Here is a 19,941-nt window from a genome sequence, read left to right as displayed (position 1 = left end):
ATAAAAATGAGGGTGTGTTAGAACTGTACTGAAACATATGCTTTCAGTCTTTTCTAAAATCAATTTCCAGTTGAATTGTAAGGCCACAGGCTTGTGATGGTTAAAGGTGTCTTGGTTCTCTGAAGGTGTTCTAGCAGTTTCTGGCTGTCTTTGATGAAGCCACCTCTTGTGCCATTGCAGTGCATTGTAGGCAGTGAAGTTTTCTCAGGCGAGTAGAAAGAAGACTACATGAAAGCAAAATAGAAACATCTTCACCCACACCATAAGACAGTTCAATAGCTTGTGAAATTATGCTAAGTTTGAAAGGAGATTCTGGATCTTCTGTCGCATCAGATCACTCTCTTGTGAATCTGTTTGCAAAGGACTGATTTTCATGTAGCTTTTTAAATTTGTGTGCTGAGTGAAGACCAGTCGAATAGGAGTGCATTTAATATAAATACTTCTTTGACAACTTCAGAGTTCAGCAGAATCCCACATTTGAGAATTTAGGTGATATCTATAGAAAATGTTCTTTCCTTGGTATTATGCATCTAGTTCTGACTCGGTTAAATTGCTGAGTTAGATGTAGGATGGTTTTCTTCCTAGGATGTAAAGTGTGAATTGTTTTGAAGCAGTAATTTGCAATTCTTATCTCACAGTTGTTTTTAAATACCACACCATAGTCCGAGAAGATCAAAGAGAAATAAGCAACAATATGACCCTTTGATACAGACTTTTTTTTAACTGTAAAGTTTTTTCTCTTGAAGTTAAATTTTTCTTGCCTTCTGTGTGTTTGAAGTGTGCTTTATAATAGCTCCTCATCTTCATGTAGTTACTTTTTCAGAACAGTAATGTGTAAAGGACTGCAGCATGAATGGTTAGTCTAGCACACAGGGTTGTCTTTTCTGCTTCTTTATTGGTATGGCTGGGAAGTCTCCAGTAATGCCTTTAAGTCACAGGCAGTAGTAATGTTTCTAACTGCTAAGCTTTTTGCTTTGGACACTCTTCATTTCTGCCTTGCCTAAAAAACCCGAACCTAAATTTGCTTGACAAAAATGTCTTTCATTATGCTTCTCTTGAATCATGTCATGGAAACTTGTGTAGTGTTTAATAAATCCACCTAAGCAGCCATGCATAGTAGACTGCCTGATGTTGTCTTTTTGTTGAGCAACTTTACTCATCTGCCTAAATTTTAATCAAATCTCTCCTGATCTTTCCAGTTGCAGGCAAAATGTAACTGTTTAAAGTAAGTAGTGTATCAGTAGTGGTAGGTGAACCTGGGGTTGTTTTACTTGCATTATTAGTTTGACAACTCTTGACCTGAATATTGATATAATCTGCTTTTAAGAGGTATATAGCATTGTTCTTATAAATCAGGGAAGTAAGCCAAAGGAAATGTTGATGTTTCCTCTGCATTTATAGGAAAAGTTTCAACTCTTTTTTGAGCTTTAAGCATTTTGCATCAGGAACCATACTTTATATGGAAAATACTTTAAACCAACACAAAATAATTAAATTCCCCCCCCTTTTTTTTTAGCCTCCTTCTTTTTCCTTTTTTTTTTGTGTTTAGTTTTTTGTATTCATTTCTCCTTCTCATGTCTCATCTCTTATCTGTAGCTGTTTTCCTGCTGCCTTTTGGGGTTTTGGTTTTTTTTTTTTGAGAAAGAGATAGGTCGCTGTGTGCAGAGTAGTAGCTAGCAAGTAAGATTTGAATAGAATTTGAGAAATACCAAGTTTGGGAAAATCCCCATCATTTAAGTGGTACCTCTCAAAATAGTTGCAAATTGAAGCAAAAAAATCCAAATGACAAACAAACTAGACTGAAAATCAATCAAAATGTCCAAAGTTAAAACCAAATAAAAGAAGGATAGAATAATGCCTTTGGTACTAAGTGATTCTAGAAGAGTCCCTAAACTCTTGTCCAGTCTAGGACCTGAAGTCAAACTGGAGCCTTCACCTTACATAAAAGTCTATTGCCAATTTCACTGCCGAAATTGAGAGCAAGACCTAATACCAGCATGCTACAAAGCAAAATGCAGTTTCCCACACAGTTGTATGCAACATTACTTCAGTCATGAAGACTTCGGAGGAAATACTGACCACCTTCCAAAAACACAAAAGAAGCTGCAATTTGGGCCTTTTTTTATGACTCTCTTGTGACTGGCCTCCCATAGTTTTCTGAAGGCAGCTATTTTTTACTGGCTTGTGGAGGTTTTCGGAGCAAATCGCTGCTAGATTGTATTTGAAATCTTTAACCTACTAGTGACAGTCTTTGGTCTTGCATTTCAGGAACGATGGCAGTGTAATACCTTTCTTGGCAGGGAGAAGTGGAAAAAGAGGAGATGGATGGGGATGAGAAGGGAGCTAGGGCCAAAAAGAGTTTGAAAGGTCAGAATTGGCTACTTTTCTTTCTTTTATTTTATCTCTGCATCTTTCTCTTTCTGCAAGATCCCAGGGTTTAATGGATACAGAAGGGGAGAAGAACTTTCTTTCAAATTTCTTGTCAGCCTTTTTCTACTTCTCTGCAAAATACCCCACTTTATCCTCAGTATGAGATTGGGCATATGTCACTATTTTAGTGCCAAATCTGTGTTAAAATATTACTGCAAGAAAGGGTATGGTCAGATATTCACTCAGATTTTAGTGGGGTGGACACTAAGATTTTGAATTTCATAAAGTTGCTTTAATTTCATTTATAAATCTGCATAAACAAGGGCAAGGATATAATTAAAGAACAATTTTAGAAATATTGTAAAGAGATATTTGAAAGACAGTATTTATAGTAAAATATGTTTTAAGATTTGTTCAGATTTGCAGATTGTTCTGAGCCAGTGCTTTTTTATTTTTTCAATAAATTTTTAATTTTTTTTAAAAAGGCTTACTTTAAACATATTTTAAGGAATGGGTAGATGAACTGGAGTTCTGTCTGCCCCAATAATTAATTTGATCTATATTTTATGTGAATACAGCCTTTTATACTTCCAGGGGAAAAAAAAAAAGGGTTTTTTTACTTCAGAGTATTTTGGAAGTGTTGGTGTTTAGCTTAGGTATACGTTAGATTGCCCTGGTATAATTCTGTACAGCAGGAAGAAACAGCTATACATGCATAGCATTTATTTAATTGTTTTTAGTGTTATGATGACTATTTTGAAAGGCTTTGTGTAGCAAAGGTTTTATGCTCCTCTGATTATTTGCTTTAATTTTTTTGTCCCCCCTCTCTTGTGGTATTAGCTTTAAAAGGCCAAATTACTACTCTAAGTCAGAATAAATAACTTTCAATTTTCCATAGGAGCTGAAGTTAAAAGCTGAAGAATGTGAAAGGCTTTCTAAAGTGCGAGATCAACTTGGACAGGAATTGGAAGAACTTACAGCTAGTCTGTTTGAGGTTTGTTGGAGTCTTCCATGTGATATACTTAAGGGAAGCTGAGCCAGATGTTTTATGTAGAACCAGTATATTGTATGCTGAATTTTTCTGCCATAAGTGCATAAAAGGATTTGTGTCCTGAGGACTTGGGTGTGTGGAAGTAGAGGCTTAAGAAAAAGCAGCAGAATTTTCAATTAGATGTGAGACACCGTATTGAGCTTGTCAATCTGCCTAGACACAAAATGAAGAAAATAAGGGAAATAAATCAGCTTATTTTTTGGCATAACTATTTTGAGACAGCTTCTCTGTCTGACAACAAGGCTATCTAGATAAGAGCTAAATTTGGGGTTGCCATGGTGACTAAATAAAAAAATAACGTAGTTCCAGATGAATGGAGGTAGCAAGTACATAACTTAACCATGCTTTCATCTTCTGAATTTTGGCTCTGGCAGCATGCTACACCCACAGGCTTCAAAAGAAGCATTAGTGCTGAGTGATGCACCAGGGTGAAACCTGGTTACCAAGTGAGAAGCCTGAACTTTCAGTGGGATCTTTGCATTTGAGGAAAAGGCAGTAGTACCAGCAAAGATTGTGAGATAGTGTTACACAGAAATAAAATGCTAAATCCATAACTTGAAGTAGGATCAGTTCTCATTTTATCTTAAGAATATATATAGGAAGGCTTTGGGCCTAAGTTGTGGTATCTTTAACTGTCAGAATAAATTTCATAATCCATGGATGATTTATACATTTACTAAATTTTAAGTATTGGCTTTCAGCGTATGCGTAAAGATACAACATTAGGTATGTTTTAGAAGCAGTGTTTAAGCCTATGATATTGCATAAAAGTGCATTTGAAAATCAAATTACAAAGTACATCATGGTAGAGCAAGGTTACTTAAAATATTAAGCAATTCGTTTGTGTAAAAAAAAGAAATAGAAGAGTGGAAGGGTATTTTATAGTAGAAATACTTGTGTATGCTGGCGGGAGGAAAATGTTGGGCAGGTATTTTAACTGTGGAGGAATAAAAGGAAAATTATTTGAGACATTTTTTATTTATGACATTGCATTGCTTAGAACAGTGTGTCACTTTGTTAAAAATATGTTTGAAATACAGTTTATTAGTAATGATAGTTTGAGTTTGAATTGTCCAGACTGTTATAGGCATGTTACCCTAAGTTTTCTTTTGTGATTTCATTTCACTTAGATGCTCTAACAAGACACAGTGGTGAGGTTTATTGATTTTTTTGCCCTGGGATCTGCAGCCCTTGAATTCATGTTTAATTTTGAATCCCACTAATTTCAGCAGCCATATAAATGGATATGCTAGGGCTTATATTGTTGCATCCCAGTGGAGGATTGAGACTTGTTTTGCACAGCTGGGTGCATATATTACATTATTACTCTGTAATAGCACAGTAACATGCTTTGCTTTCAAAGATCCATCATTAAGCAGAAACTGCATGGTCAATGTTAAATGTATTTGTACACATTGTATAAATGTGTATGTTCCCATTCTTGCATGTGTCTTGTTATATGAGAAATTTACAAACCCATACTATACAGCTGTGTTGTATGCTAGTGGGAGCTAGATCTTTTGGTATGACAATGTATGAACTTTTTTGTTTTATTTATATAGTGTCCAGATGTGCTAGGCGCTTTACAGATATGAAAAGGATCCTATCCCAAGTAATTTGGTTGCTGGCTCTGATATTTCGATTTTTGTTGCCTTCAGTAAATACCACGTGAGAACAGTAATTTGATCATAGGCACAAATTGCTGGATCAGAGCCTAAACAAATACATTATACAGACAAAAGGCTTAGAGTTATGAGGTAAAAGGACATTGGAAAAACCCTCAGTCCTTTTATGCTTTATTGGCTTAGCCTTGTTTCTTTACTTGGATTGTTTTATTAGTGCTTTTTCCATTCTACTTTAAAAATATTTATTAAATAATGAAGTGTTTTTATGCTGTTGTTTTGTCTGTTTTATTGATGGCAAGAATTTAGACTTCATAGTTGTTTGACTGGTTCCTTCATGCTGAAATTTACAGTTGTCTGAAGCTGGTTATTCTGGCTAACAAGGGAGAAGTTCTTTTGAATGTGCTACTGTCCCTATGTTGCTTTTATTGCTACTGGTTGAGTCTTTCTCTTGGGGGTCAAGGAACTTGTCAGCCACCGGAGCGTGACTGGAGCCTGGTGTTCATGACAGGTATTGTTCCTGCTGGAGTGGGGTAGGTGGAGTTGCTGAATTTCTGAATTTGGGCTCATGACCAAGGAGAACCTTAGTTGGCCAATGATGAATCAAAAATCATAGATTTGTTGGGATTTTTTTTAATGTAGCTATTTCATTTCAGACTATTGCAATCTTAATAGTCACAGGTAGTCTTCATGAAGCAAAAGTATGTCATTAGTTGTTGGATTTTTCATAAATTTGTGTGAAGCATTTACACTAACCAAACGTCTTTTATAGGAAGCACACAAAATGGTTAAAGAAGCAAATGTCAAACAAGCTGCAGCAGAAAAACAGTTAAAAGAAGCACAAGGAAAGGTGAGTTTTTTCCCATTTGTTTGCTTTGTATTTTCACATGGTTTTAAGTCTGAAGTGTGAATCATAAAGCTATAGGTAGAGGATTACCTGTATACATTTTTAGAATATATATTCATATGCTCAATTGTTTTGTGTTGCTTGACATACTCTTAGTGAACACCCACGGACACGGTGTTTTAGTGTCATGTCAGCCAGCAAGGTGCATAGGAAGCCAGTGCTACTACAGTATGCAATTGCCTGGGCATCTGTGTTTTAATACTGTTGGAAGATGAAGTTCTAATTTGCAACGAGATACCTGGAGATGTTTTTAATTGATTTAATGTATTTATAAACGAATATATATTTTGTTTGTTAATGACTTTATTCCCCCCTGCCCTGTGAAGATTGATGTCCTCCAGGCTGAAGTAGCAGCATTGAAAACACTAGTACTGTCTACTTCACCAACATCTCCAACTAAGGAATTCCAGTCTGGTGGAAGAACTCCTTTTAAGAAAGGCCATGCAAGAAACAAGAGTACAAGCAGTGCTATGGGTGGCAGTCATCAGGACCTTACCATGATGCAGCCAATTGTAAAAGACTGTAAAGAGGTATGGTACAAGGATCTTTCTCTTTTTGGTGATAAACTGGCTTTATTGTTTTGTTTTACTCACAATAAATAGAATATGTCTTAAATCTTCATTTAATGCTTAAATCTTCATTTAATATCTCTATTTTTTCATTTAATATCTCTATATTTTTCATTAATGAAGGAACTTTCCTTACATACCAATAGGTGGTGATTTTTCCAAGTCTTATTTACCTTTAAATCATTAAGGGAAGATGAGATAAGATTTCGAAGATTGAAATTGCATGTGGTGATTAAAAAAACCCTAAACAATAAGCCAAACAGTATAACTAAATGATAGGTCCTGGTGGCCTTTTCATGAAATCCATCACTGAAAGTTCATAAACTTTCATAAGCATTGTATAAACTGACATAGAAAAGAGGAAGAGTCATTTTATAGATCAGTAGTGGGTGAAGGAGGCCAGGGGAAAGATGAAATTAGTAATTTATTAGAGAACAGGCGCTAAGTCACTGGAATCCTGAGCCCTATCTGTTTTTTTGCGTGTTTTTTTTTTTGTGTGGGATGGGTTTTTTGTTTGGTTGGGTTTTTTTGCTTGGTTTGTTTGCTTGTTTTTTGCATCTACTCATGTCACTGAAATTAGGGAAATAATGTGGCAAGGGGTTGGTACTTGAGCCCTTATAATGGTAGTAACAAAAATTGACCAGAGTGTGGAGAAGGAGCTTATTTTACTGGGTCGTTAGTAAAACAGCAGATAAAATCCAAAAATCAGTAAATGAGAAATGAGGCATTTAGGAGAAAAGTGGAAATAGCAAGATTGCTCTTGGAAAAGAAAGCTCTTGGAAAGAGCTACATTGTGCTGGAAAAAAACCTGGTGTCCTTGTTGATCATTATCTGAAAACCCCATCTCAGTGTTCAGTGATGATCAAAGACCTACAGAGACTTAGGAGTTCTTAGGAAAGGAATAAATAACAAAAGTGGTATTGTACTGCTCTATAAAAATGTAGTAAGCGTGTGTCTGTACATGATATATCTATCATGAATATGATATGCTATATATCTATGATATATATCCTATATCTGTATAGCTATGATATCTTCATCCCAGAAAGGGCACTGAAAATAGCTCAAAGTGTAACATAGATGGTCAAACCTGATTGAAAGATTTCTGTGTAGAGATACTTGAGGTAGAAGAAAAACCTCTGCAATCTCAGGTGATGTGGAGAAGATGAATGATGAACAATTATTAATGAATTAATGAAAACTCTGGAAGCTAAAAGGAAAATAATTTATAGTCAGTACATAATGAAACATTGTCATAGGAAGCAAGATTAAAAATACGTTCAAAATAAAGTCATGGAAAATCACAATAAAAACTCTCTCAAGATATATAGAAGATAGATATGACATTTGGCTTAGAAAGCTTCTTTAGCTACAGACTGCTAGAAGTTTTGAGGCTGTAGAAGAATACGCATCACTATCCTTCCCCTCAGATGTCTCTTCAGCCAGCTCTGTGGCTGCTGGCTATCGTCAGAAGGGTAATATGCTGACTGGATCTTTATGCTTCATTTCACAGTCATCATTAATTGCATTTGTAATGGGCACCATTTTATAAACCCAGAAATTAAGGCATCTTCCAGTTGATGGTTCATACTAAAAAAAAAAATCAGATTATTTACAACCTACTTGCCCACTTTCAGTGGTATCAAGGATTTTCCCTTACTAAAACTGAATCCTTGTTGCCCTTCAGAAAAAGGGAGAACTGAATGGAATCTAATTACTTTGTAAGCATCACACCGAGGTCATGACTCAATGAAATTTTTAAGTGTTGGGCAAGGGCAAGAGACCAGAGAAATCTGTTTTGCCTCAGTTTCTCATGGAGAGAAGGTGATGATTCTGGAGGACATGCTGCAGAAGAACCTGCCTGCCTGCCACTTTTCTTTAGTTAATTCACCTTTTTGTTGGCTGTGTAAGGAGACACTTCAAGGCTGCCTAAGGCTGCTCAAATTGGTGACTTTTTCTACCAGTGACGGCCCAGGGAATCAGTAAGAAGCACATTGGTTTTCCACCTACTGCGACTTGAGTATTTCTATTTCTCTTCTGATTGAGACTATTTAATGGAATGTAGAATGGGGTGAAAAAAGCAAGAATACCTTTGGCATGTTAGCTAGGACATTGTTTTAAGCAGGGGATACAGGCCTTCCCAGCGGTTCCTGTTATCTAGTGCTTTGGCATTTTGTTTACTGGCTTTATTTGTAGCTGCTCTAAGGTAAATTTTTTGCCTTTCTTGGAGCTTGGGTCTGGAACCCTAGTTCAGTCCCCTTCTTGCTTGTTCATGCCACTGAGTTGTTACTTTTTGGATCTTATTCTTCTGATCCTGAGCGAGTTGACTTCTAAGGGGGGTCAAGAGTACCCTTGCTCAGGGCTTTGTATTGGCCCTTAGCCAATAGATTGGGACCCTTTTGCAGAGTCTACCACCTAGAGCTTTGTGTTGTGGGATGGAGCTGGGTGTGAATATGGTCAGCTCTCAGATTTCTTTGTGGAATGTAGACAGAGTCACGAGTGTTTGGCTGTCCACCCTAAATTGCAGAGGGGCTAGAAAGCTGCCAACATCCCAGAGAAATATTTCCTAGTATGTGGTAGTAAGCTCTAGGATAAATAGACATGTCTAATGAATTTCAGTATTAAAAAGATTGAGAATAGCTGCCCTGATCTCATGCAGACAGGTATCGTTTCCTCACCAGAAATGTTGATAAATGCATCACTGTTGTTCAAAGAGCTGAGATATTTTGCTGATGTCATATTTACTGTAATGAAAACATAAAAAATTTAACTGGAATTGTTATTACATTTGACTGCGTATTTAATTTCAGGTAATCAAAACTGAGATCTAGTGAAAGCATATGTAAAGGCAGGGAGGAGATACACACGTATCACACATTGTAGCTTGAAAATGAAGATCATCAAGCTATGGTCACTGAACTATTTTGGTCAAGGCAGCTTCTTTATAAACTCTCAGTTTAGGTAAAATTGAGTAAATATAGAAAATAACCGAGTTGATAAGAAATGCATCTTAATTTTTAGAATTCTAGAGTACAAGTAAAAAATGGATGTTTTTCTGCTGGTATCTCTTGATTGTATTAATTTTAAAGCCAGACCTGAGATGGGTTTATGGGAAGTGTTCCTTTGGGGAGCAAGTTACACCTATTGAATTGCACTTGTACAATGAAGTTGGTGGCTTAGCAGCCAGAACACTTATGGATTAGCTTAATTAAGATAGTTGTTCCTGATTGTACCTGAGCATAATGCAAGTGGCTCTAATGAAAAACAAAATTTCCAGTCTAATTTCTGTAAGTTATTTTTCAAGGAAAAAAAGAAGAAAAGAAAAAGAAAAAAGTTTAACCAAAAACCCCTGAAAATGATGAAAAGAACTCCCCAAAGCATATGTGTTAGAGAATGGCAAAGTACTGAGAGCTCAGAAGGGGTGATGCATGGGGAATGAAAAAGAGACAGAGATTGGTTCAAAGCAGCACACTGTTCTTTTAAATAGGATTAAAAATCAACTTTTAGTATGTGCTATTTCTCCATTTCATTATCTTATCTGTCTTTTCTTTAACTGTACAAAATTTTAAATTCACATCCTGGCTTGTCTTTCTCCTGCAGTGTACATCCTTTCAATAGTTTTAGTTTTAGGAGTATAGCCTACTGTAGTTCAGCAGACTGAAGGTGCTGAAGCAGAATGTCAGAGCCAGTCTGAGGATGGTGCTGCATGTTCCTTTGGGACTGGAGTTAGTTTTATATGTTGGATTAGGAGCATGTGTCAGAAGCACTCACCCCCACTCTGCTTGGAGCCCATGAAAGGTCTTTTCCCAAGTAACCCTAAAGCAGATGGTGTGCTCTGGGAGCACCTCAGTGTGCTCTAGCTGTTAGTGGGTAGCAGACCTGTGAGACAGACTGCCCCATAATGCAAATAGATTTTTAGTAACAACCTAGTACCCATCTCTGGACCACCACACTGGGTAGGTGTCATCCTGCTGCTAACTGATCTCAGCCTGGAGATGACAAAACAAGGTGTTTTCAAAGCAGGTACAATTATCTTTTCCTAACACAGAATACAGTTCTTCTGAGCATGATTTAAGCGGTAATTTTAGCATTTCCTCTTTGCCTAGAGGAGCTGTTGGGGGAGCAGGCTCATAAATCATTTCCAGCAACCATCATTGCCTTTCTGTTGTAGAGAGGTGTAGGAGAGAGTTTTAGCATAAAGAGGAAAAGTGAAGAATATCAGTGTACTTTTAACTGAGTTGTACATTGACTTCTTGTTTTCTTAGGATATTCAGTGTGTTAGTCTGTTTTCTTTTAGTGGTTGGATAGCAGCAAATTGGAGTCAGAAGCAGCATGAACATGTAAGATGTCTAGGATTGCAGTTGTTTTCTTTGAATTTCTCTGCTGTTCTTAACTTACATAAATGGAGGTGAACTAAAGTAAGGAAGATGCATGAAGATGGAAACTGTTTTCTGGCTCTGCCTAAGTATTTCAAAGCTATCTGTAAGCTTAGGAAATGGAGGAAAGGTCATTAGCTTGTAGTTGTAGTGTGGAGTGGTAACCAGTAAATGCATTATCTCTGTATTGAAAATCGTATGTTTTGATTTGCTTGAATTTACAGGCTTAGGAAAGTGGATTTAAGAAGGTATTCATAGCTGAACCATGATAGCATTCTTTCAATTTACACATTACATTCTTTCAATTTTTACATTACAATGGAAAGCATTTTGATGCTTATTATTTACCTGTGGATGTTTGCAAATGATAGACACTAGTGTGATAATTATGTTACTAAAATATGTGAATTTTTGTGTGTTCTAGGCTGACCTGTCTCTGTACAATGACTTCAGGTCTTGGAAGGATGAGCCTACTATGGACAGAACATGTCCTTTCTTGGACAAAATTTATCGGGAAGATATTTTTCCATGTTTAACTTTCTCCAAAAGTGAGGTAATGGAAATGGTCAAAATGTGCTCACTAATATCTTCCCCTTAAATATGTTACATGGAGCCAAAAGACTACTATATTGTTTTCAATATGAAGTTTAACCATTTTTGTTTCATTGGTCTTTGGCAATTTACAGTGAAGTCCTAAAGTTTGACCACTTTTTTCTTCATTATTCTATTCCATTTATGCTCTTTCAGATATGGCCTTTTTATGTCTACTTCTTCAAATGTTATACCTGTCTGCTAGAATCTGATCATTGTTGGAATGGATGGAAGTTTTCTTCCTGATACTCCAAATAGAGTGTAAAAATCATATTCTGTGTCTGGTTTATATAGAGGGCAGTAGAGACAAAGATATTAAATTTTGTGGACTGATTTTCTCTCATATCAGTCAAAGCAGACTGCTAGCGTAGTCTGGGCCTTTTCTTGAAGAGAGGTTTGAGTTACAAGAATTAGGCTTCAGGATTTAAGATTCAACAGGGTAAGTTGGTAAATATGGTTTTAGAGGAATCAAATTAGGAGGCTTTTTTCCTTGTGTTATTCCCACACACTCTCCCATACAGAGGAAATACTAGAGTTTCACCTGTCCTGGGAATAACATGGAACTGATTACATATCCAATTGCTTTTCTTAGTTTTTGTCCTTAAGCACCATTTCTAGGCTGTACTTGTAGTATCCATCAGTGGGGAAAAGGGAGCATATTCTTAGATCTTTATTAAAATCAGAACAAGAAATTTTGAAGTCCTAAGTATTGATATTCTTTCCCAATAAAATTAAACACCTTACATAGAAAACCCTACATTTTCTTCATAATGTTCATGTGTTGTTTTCAGGAAGTGTTATGTTCTTTTCCCATGCTTTTCATCTACTGTTACTTGCTGGCCGTAAGCACCTGCAGTCTTTTAGTCAATTGTATACCAGTTTGTTGTGGTTGGTGTACAGCATCATATGAACCTCTCCCACTAAAAATTTACTTGGTTACTATGGGAATTAAATTGCTTCTGCAGTATATGTAAGTAGGCCATCCTGTTGTCTTTTGCAGCAACTTAATTTTGGAATGTGTTCTTCATTGGTAATATAAGTACTGTAGATTTGTATTGCCTTTTAAGGGAACAATGAGGCTTCTAGCGCTCGTCAGTTACACCATTTATTGTTTCCAAATGCTGTGTGTAGTGACCAGCTTCTGTTTTACTTGGCTATGGATGCTAGTGTGCAGTTAAACCAAGCAATAAATTACACATGTATTGTGTTTTTGAATAATTGAAAATGCAGCTATGTGAATGGTTGAAGTATTACGTTAACTCTCAGTAGCCTCTTATGTGTATGTGTAGTGTTCTGCTTTTGGCAGAAAGAGTATTTCGTATGAACTACTTTAATAGTACCATTCTGGTCTTAAAATAATTAAAGTACAATAGAAAAAATACCTTTATTACTTAGTAGGAAAGAACCTTGGCACAAAATTATTTCATTAGTAATGTAAGTTGCACCTTTTTTTAAATCAAGTAATGGCTATTACTTGGAACAGTGGTCTTGGACAAATGTTCAGTCCAATCAAGCAAAATGGTCACATTTCCAGTGTCTTATGATTGTTTATAAGGAGTGAACATAAAGAAACCTGAGCAAAGTTGCCCTTTAAGTAGGCTAGTGTTTGAAAGTTGCAACTGGCTTTTCTATATATTGTTCAGTCTTGTTTGAACACTTTGCTAGAACTATCTTTAGCTGAAAACACTGACATAACATTTACTTGTTTAATTTAAGATAAAGATGTATGGAGTATAATTTTGTGTTTTTCATAGAACACAATAAAATCAGACCAATTTTTTAAAATAAAGTTTGTGTGATATTCAGTCTCTGACAAGAGCATAGCATATATAAATACATGTGCTATTTGGGTGTATGAGGAAAGGCTGAAAATACAGTTAGTGTTTTAAACATGCTTCACTACATTCCTGGCTGTAAAGGAAGTTAGGTTGCCTCAGGGAAGGCAGGGTTATTTGTAGGGCAGAATTTAAACAGGAGCCTGGAAATGGGACCTCTTGGTCATGCTAAAAGTGAAATCTTATTTGTAATAGAATTTTTGTTTGATGGGTTGATTTTTTTTTTCCTTCCCCCCCCCCGCCGTGTTCTTAACTTTCCAGAATAAGAAATGTGTCACTGCTTTGAGGCAGTGGATGAAGCAGAGCTGTTTTTAACTGCTTTCTAAATTTCTCTTGCAGTTGGCCTCAGCTGTTCTGGAAGCTGTTGAAAACAACACTCTGAGCATTGAACCTGTTGGCTTGCAACCTGTTCGATTTGTGAAAGCTTCTGCAGTTGAATGTGGGGGACCAAAGTATGTTGAGCTGACACAGGGGGATACTCTTGACTCATTTGAGTTCTCTTGGCTTGAGAAAACTGCTATTAACTGATTACCTCAGTCAAATTTGTGTATCTTAAATTTAATTCCCTTAAAATCTAGGACTTTGTTGTTACAAATTTTGTGGGAAAGTAAGCAACTAATAAATGAAACTTTAAAAAAATCCCCTAATATAGAACAAACCTTACCATTTGGGGAGAGCTTGACTTTTGCTTGTTTTGATGCATTGACCCTGAAAGTAACATTGACCTCTTTGGAGAAGAGCATTCTGATACTTAAACCAGATGGTTTTGAACTGGGGGCTCTCAGCTGGAAAGCATCATGAAAGAAATTGGTATTGAAATAGTACAGACTGGGTTTATGACATCTGGAGTACTTGTGGCATAAAAAATTCAGGACATACGTAGGACACTAACAAAGGACATAGGTAGGACACTAACAAAGCTGAAATATTTGAGAAATATAGAGAGAGTTGATCCTCTGAATTTGAGCAGGAGGAATGTAAGTGGGAATGAAGATGAATGAGAGTTGGAATCTAAAGTAGGAAGTATGCTTGAATGACAGGAAGGAAGGTTATTTTAGAAAGTCTGGAATGGTCCTTGAGAAATGTGAAGCAAGACTTGTTTTCAGGTACTGATACAAACATTGAAATTGGGTAGGAGGAACTTGCCTGAGGCACTGAGGCTTTGATTATGTGGAAGGAAAGGGGATTGTAGGATGCCTTAGTGGATGTTGGAGTAAGAAAGCAAGGTCAGTCTGGATATTAATCTGAAGCCTTTCAAATCTTGAGAATGACTCGACCTTTCTGTTGGAAGCATTTTGGACAAGTTGACAGTTTACTCTCTAATATTTGATTTAAGAGAGCTCAATTTTACGGTAGAAAACTTTCATAAAAATGTTTTCATCTGACTCTAAGATTTTTTTTCTTTCTTATTGCCACTGCTTTTTAATAATTTTTCCTCTTTTGAGTGGAAGAGAAATTACTACTGACACATCTCAAAATTCTTTATTTTCTCTTTAAAGAAACTGTATAAAATTAAAATTGGTTTTGTGTGTTTTATGACTTAGTCTTTGATCCCTTCTAGCCTGCAAAGTTCAAGCATTCAAATTTTTTTCAACTTCTTCCTGTCACTAGAACAAACTCTTTGACCTGTAGCAGCCTCTCATCAAAAGGGCCCACACCAGTGATGGAGCTACTCAAGGAGTAGGGAATTCCTGTCCAAGATCTGCCACTGTAATCTGTGTTCCATGAAAGCAGTCGAGAATCTGGACAGTCAGAAACCACTGAAACAAATCATGTATCATCAAAAAACAACTGTCAAATGGATTTGAAGTCATTGTGGTTCAAGCGACTTTGCTACATCTTTATGTGATGAAATACTTAACCCAGACAGGAGACTCAACTGCATTATTCAGAAATTTCTGGAGATTTTTAGCTTGTTTTCTCCAGTGTAGGATAACTTTTAAATCAGAACTTAGAAAACCCTTACATATTTGGCAAGATAGAGATTCATGTTTTGGGATGACAGTGCACAAGTTGTAATTTATTTATTTTAGACATACCAAAAGGTCAGGCAAATTCTTTTCTCTCTTTTCCAACTCTTCTGTACCAACAAAAACTTCTGTGCTGCTGCTTGTAGATAAGTAATAGGTAAGGAATTAAGTATTTAAGTGTAATTTGACAGCAGTTGTGCTTTGCCTTATGTATTATTACTGACACTGAACGGGAAACAGGTGTTGCAGTTTTCACTGAATCAGCATAGCAGTTTCATGTTTTTATTTTTATATGGTGCAAAATGCTTTTTTTATTGAAACTATTGGCTTAAATGGGTGACTTAATATAGACAAACTGAAAATAAACAATAACAAAAGCTAGAGTAATGTTTTTAAAGAAGTCATTTTGTTGTACCTGTGCATTTTGTTGTACGTTTGTGTGGAGTTAAAAAGATGCATAAAATAGTGAGTAACAGCCCAAATAGCATAGTGAGGAGTGGAGGACAGAAAGCTGTGATAGTAGTGCAGAAAGGTTCTGAATATACAGAAGTTACTGAATGGTGGTAACTGTGATGGTGTGTAGGGAGTGCTGCCTTAACAAAAGGCAGCTGGGTTTCCCCAGAAGGTTCACATAATTGTCCCCAAGGGGAACAAAGGGCTGAGCTGTGTGTGCTGTACAGCACAGAACTGAGTCACCAGCACGAGCCCTCAGCTTCAACTGGTCTGATGGAAGACAACACAGAGAAGGCAATTATGTAACTAGAAAAAAAAAGAAGTTTTATTTTCCGAGCACTGAATGTTTGTCTTCTGACAAAAGCTAGACTGAAATTGTGATCCAGCTTGCTTCAGCTACTTTAGGATTTCTTGTATCAATGAATTGCTGTCAGTCCTCATAAATTGCTATGGAAAATTGTATACACACTTTTATTTTCTCCTGTTTTACATGGTTCTGTGGACCAGCTGCAGGCAATTTAAAAGGGCCTATGAGCCACTGTTCAGAACCACAGAAGCTTAGTAATTTTTGTTTCACTTTTGAAAGGCAGCTTGTTCTTAGACTCCCCAGTTTCATGAGGTAGAAATGAGAGAAAGAAGACCCAGCAGCTTTTAAAATTAATGAAACAGTGGTTGCCATGACAACCCAATTCATCTGAGAGGCTGTAATACAGACATTCAGAATAAATCAAATTCTTCTCATCTTTAAAAATTCATTGATTTCCTAACTCGTTTTTTTTTTTTTTTTTGGGAGCAGTTTGTGGTGACTAATGGCCTTTCCTGAATACTGCATAGTTGCAATACACCAGAAGTAAATTTGATTATTTTACTCTCACTTTTTGTAATGGTAACAGAAAGAATTACTGCCAGACAGCCCATTTTCCTTTGTCCCAGAAGATTTTATACTCTGAATGTAAAATATGATTTTGATTTGGGCATAAATGCAAAACTGGATTTAAAATGCATCTCAGAGAATTGACTGCTCTTCTGTGAGGCTGACTTTTTTTTTTAGGATGAAATACAATATCAAGCGTAACTTTAAAAAAATCTGTTCAAATTTGGCATCAACTGATACTTTTAAAAATGTTTATTTGACATATCAAGAGTTAATTAAAGAAATCCCACTGTGCCATCGTTGTCAAGTGAATTTAAATTTGTGAATATGGAAGTGCATTCCCAGAGCTGAAGAAAGTTTTAGAATTCAGAAAAAGCATAACACACCAGTATTGAAGTGAAATTAGGCCTTGTGGAACTAAAATAATTGACAACATAATGTAATAATTGCAGCTTGTAAAATGAAGTAGAGACTCATCTATCTGTGCCAATATGAAGCAGTTACATTAACACCATAAACACATGCATGTGTTTAGACATTAATGTCAGATTGGTTTATTGAATCATGTGACCTTTATATTTGTAGGAAATGTGCTCTCAGTGGACAAAGTAAGTCATGCAAGCATAGAATCAAATTAGGAGATTCAAGCAGCTATTACTACATTTCTCCTTTCTGTCGTTACAGGGTAAGTAGATTTACTATTATTTAATTTTGTGTAGTAGTTATTTAACTATTTTTTCCGTGCCTCTATACAAAATTACATTAACCACCATTATTTTTATGAGTTTAGATCACTTCTGTGTGTAACTTCTTTACATATATTCGATACATCCAGCAAGGACTGTTGAAGCAGCAAGATGGTGAGTATAAAAGATGGTATTTCACCTACATAAAGGGACATATACATAGTGCCTGTTCCTAAAAGTTTCTCTCTGTGCAACAAAATTGCTATCTGTGACCTGACATTACAGGTTATCAGTTAGTCATTGTTGTAATTTTGAGAATATGTTGATATTTCACTCTCCAATAAAGTTATTTTTTAAAACAACAAATTATAATGCATTGATTTTCAGTTCATTAAAAAACCCCTTATACAGTAAGAAATGTTAAAACAAAATCTAACTAGGGGAGTTAGTCACAGTTTTTCCACACAGTGGTCAAAAATCAAATCTCTGTCGCAGAATGTGGAGGTATTTTGGATGCAAAAAACTTCAGTTTGGTTTGATCTGGACCAGTTTTTCTTTAGCTTGGCATTTTGGTATGTCTTCTGGTTTTGTGCAGTGGCAGTTGAGACAGCTGTTCTTGTCAGACTGCTTTTTCAGGGGGAACTGGCAAGAAAGACAATATTTTGGGTAAAATTGCAAAATGTAAACAGGTAATTTTTTATATATACAGAAAACCTGTAATGATTCATCTGAGTGCAGCTGAGAAATGAGATCATTGGAGTGGCATGGCCAAATCTTGATTAGGGCTCTGCTTATAAATGTAAGGCTTGATCACCCTCCACCCCAAAAGAGAAATGTGCTTTTTGCTGCCATTGCTTCAGGCTGTGGCTTGGGGGGGTTCCCTACCTTTGTCACCCAGTTGCTTTGGTCGTGTCAAAATATTACATCCAACAATTGCCTATTTAAACTGTTTCTGCACAGTAATTCATAAATTTGCTTAGCTGGACTATGTGGTTCTAATATGTCCATATAAAAGAAGGTGTTTGTGAAAACATATTCACAGTACACCTAGTTACTTGATTCTGGAATTTAAAAATATATTGCATGTTGGAGGCATAGCTTTGTCTTCATTTTCCGGACCATTTTACCTGTTTATCACTATAAAAGGAAAAGATTATTTGGCTGTGTTTAAACTGCACACAGTTGATTTAGCTGTCCAGGTCAAAGAATATTGCCAAACAGCTTTCAGTCCAAATTTTTTTGAAACAGGTTATATCACTCAGGCTTCCAGAAACACTGAGCACAGATAGTGGGAAAAGTGTCATTAGCGCCATGTCAATAGTAAATTAAAATATTTGCTTTCACTGTGAAAATGTAATTTTTTTTTTTAGTTCAGTTGCATTTTTGAAAGTAAAGTAAACCAGTTAATATTGTAATATTTATGGATGTCTGTGCATTTCATTATTCCAGTTTTCAAGTCTCTGTGGATTTGCTCCATCAAGAATTTGGCTAGAATTAGCCCTGCTTTGCTACCTCACCTATAGTCATCTCTTCCTGATGTTTCCAAATTTCAAGAGCTCAGGATTTTAGCTACACCCAAATATTTCTAACCTGAAGTACTCCTGAGGTGATAGATAGACTTAATTACAAAAAATAATGCTGTTAATCTTCAATGTTAAAGGGTCATGGAATTCACCGAAAATTCAGCTATTTACTATACTTAATTATGTTTAATAAAACCTTCAGATGGTGGTAATTTTTGCTGATTTACTAGCTTCACTGAAGATCTTGAAAATGTGTTATTTAAGTTTTAATATGGTTTGTAGTCCAAAGGCTTTTACTTTGACTGAAAGGACTTGTGAAGCTTCAACTAAAAATTATTTACTTTGCTATCAAGATAAAAAAAAACTTAATTAATGGGCTTTTTTACATCATATAATGAAATATTTTCAGCATTATAAGAGTGATTTATTTTTCCCAAGAAGTTTTCTAAAAAAAAGTTTGGTGTTTCAGCTCAGTTGTCATCTTTACTACTAGAACATAGAATTTGCATTTCTAGATTTATGTAAGGATTTCAACAATACATTCACAAGAATGTAGGCACTCATCATAATTGTCTGTATAAGGTGCTGCATGCATTTCTACTAATGCACCATATAATTTTTAAGACAGGTCACTGACACAAAAGTGTTTTTGAACTGTGGTAGGGAAGACCTTGTGCTTGTTGTTCAGGTTAATGATATTTGTAGACATTCTACTTCAGGATCTTGACTGCATGGAAATTTTGTCTTGAATAATTATATACCCCATGATTTTGATTTGTATTGCTATGACGTCCAGAAGCTTAAGCTATGCATTAGGCTTATCACATTTAGAAAGATAGAGATGAAATAAGAAAAAAAGGTCTTTGCTACCCAATTTATTGTTGCTAGTAGACTAGTGTAGGAAAAAAGGGAGCAAGAAGGATTATAAAAGGCAAAATTGCAGATTCTTTGGTGAAGCAATTCTTATTCAACAAGCTCTACTTTTTTCTTTTTGTAGTAATTTAGTTTCACAGAAAATGAGTCAAGGGGCAGGGAAGCTTAAATAAGAAACTGCAATTAATTGAAGCTGACAAGAATACTGATATAGTTCTGCTCTCCATTTTAAAGATAACTA

The 19,941-nt window shown here is 35.9% G+C and overlaps 1 protein-coding gene across 2 annotated transcripts in view; it reads left to right on the top strand.

Moving 5' to 3' along the window:
- The window catches only part of RAB3IP (RAB3A interacting protein), a 33,078-nt gene that overhangs the window by 12,553 nt on the left and 584 nt on the right, over window positions 1-19,941 (top strand). The window contains exons 4-10 of one of the 2 annotated variants that reach the window (XM_030960538.1): window positions 3,269-3,364; window positions 5,816-5,893; window positions 6,277-6,480; window positions 11,320-11,448; window positions 13,661-13,773; window positions 17,204-17,303; window positions 17,409-17,478. In XM_030960538.1, coding sequence (XP_030816398.1) covers window positions 3,269-3,364; window positions 5,816-5,893; window positions 6,277-6,480; window positions 11,320-11,448; window positions 13,661-13,773; window positions 17,204-17,303; window positions 17,409-17,478 — 790 coding nt within the window. The remainder of the gene's footprint in view (window positions 1-3,268; window positions 3,365-5,815; window positions 5,894-6,276; window positions 6,481-11,319; window positions 11,449-13,660; window positions 13,774-17,203; window positions 17,304-17,408; window positions 17,479-19,941) is intronic. The other variant, XM_030960539.1, reaches the window with a different exon arrangement.

Source organism: Camarhynchus parvulus, chromosome 1A, assembly GCF_901933205.1.
Source record: "Camarhynchus parvulus chromosome 1A, STF_HiC, whole genome shotgun sequence".
Lineage (NCBI taxonomy): Eukaryota > Metazoa > Chordata > Aves > Passeriformes > Thraupidae > Camarhynchus > Camarhynchus parvulus.
The sequence above is the reverse complement of the archived record's forward strand: the minus strand, read 5'-3'. Positions and strand labels throughout refer to the sequence as shown.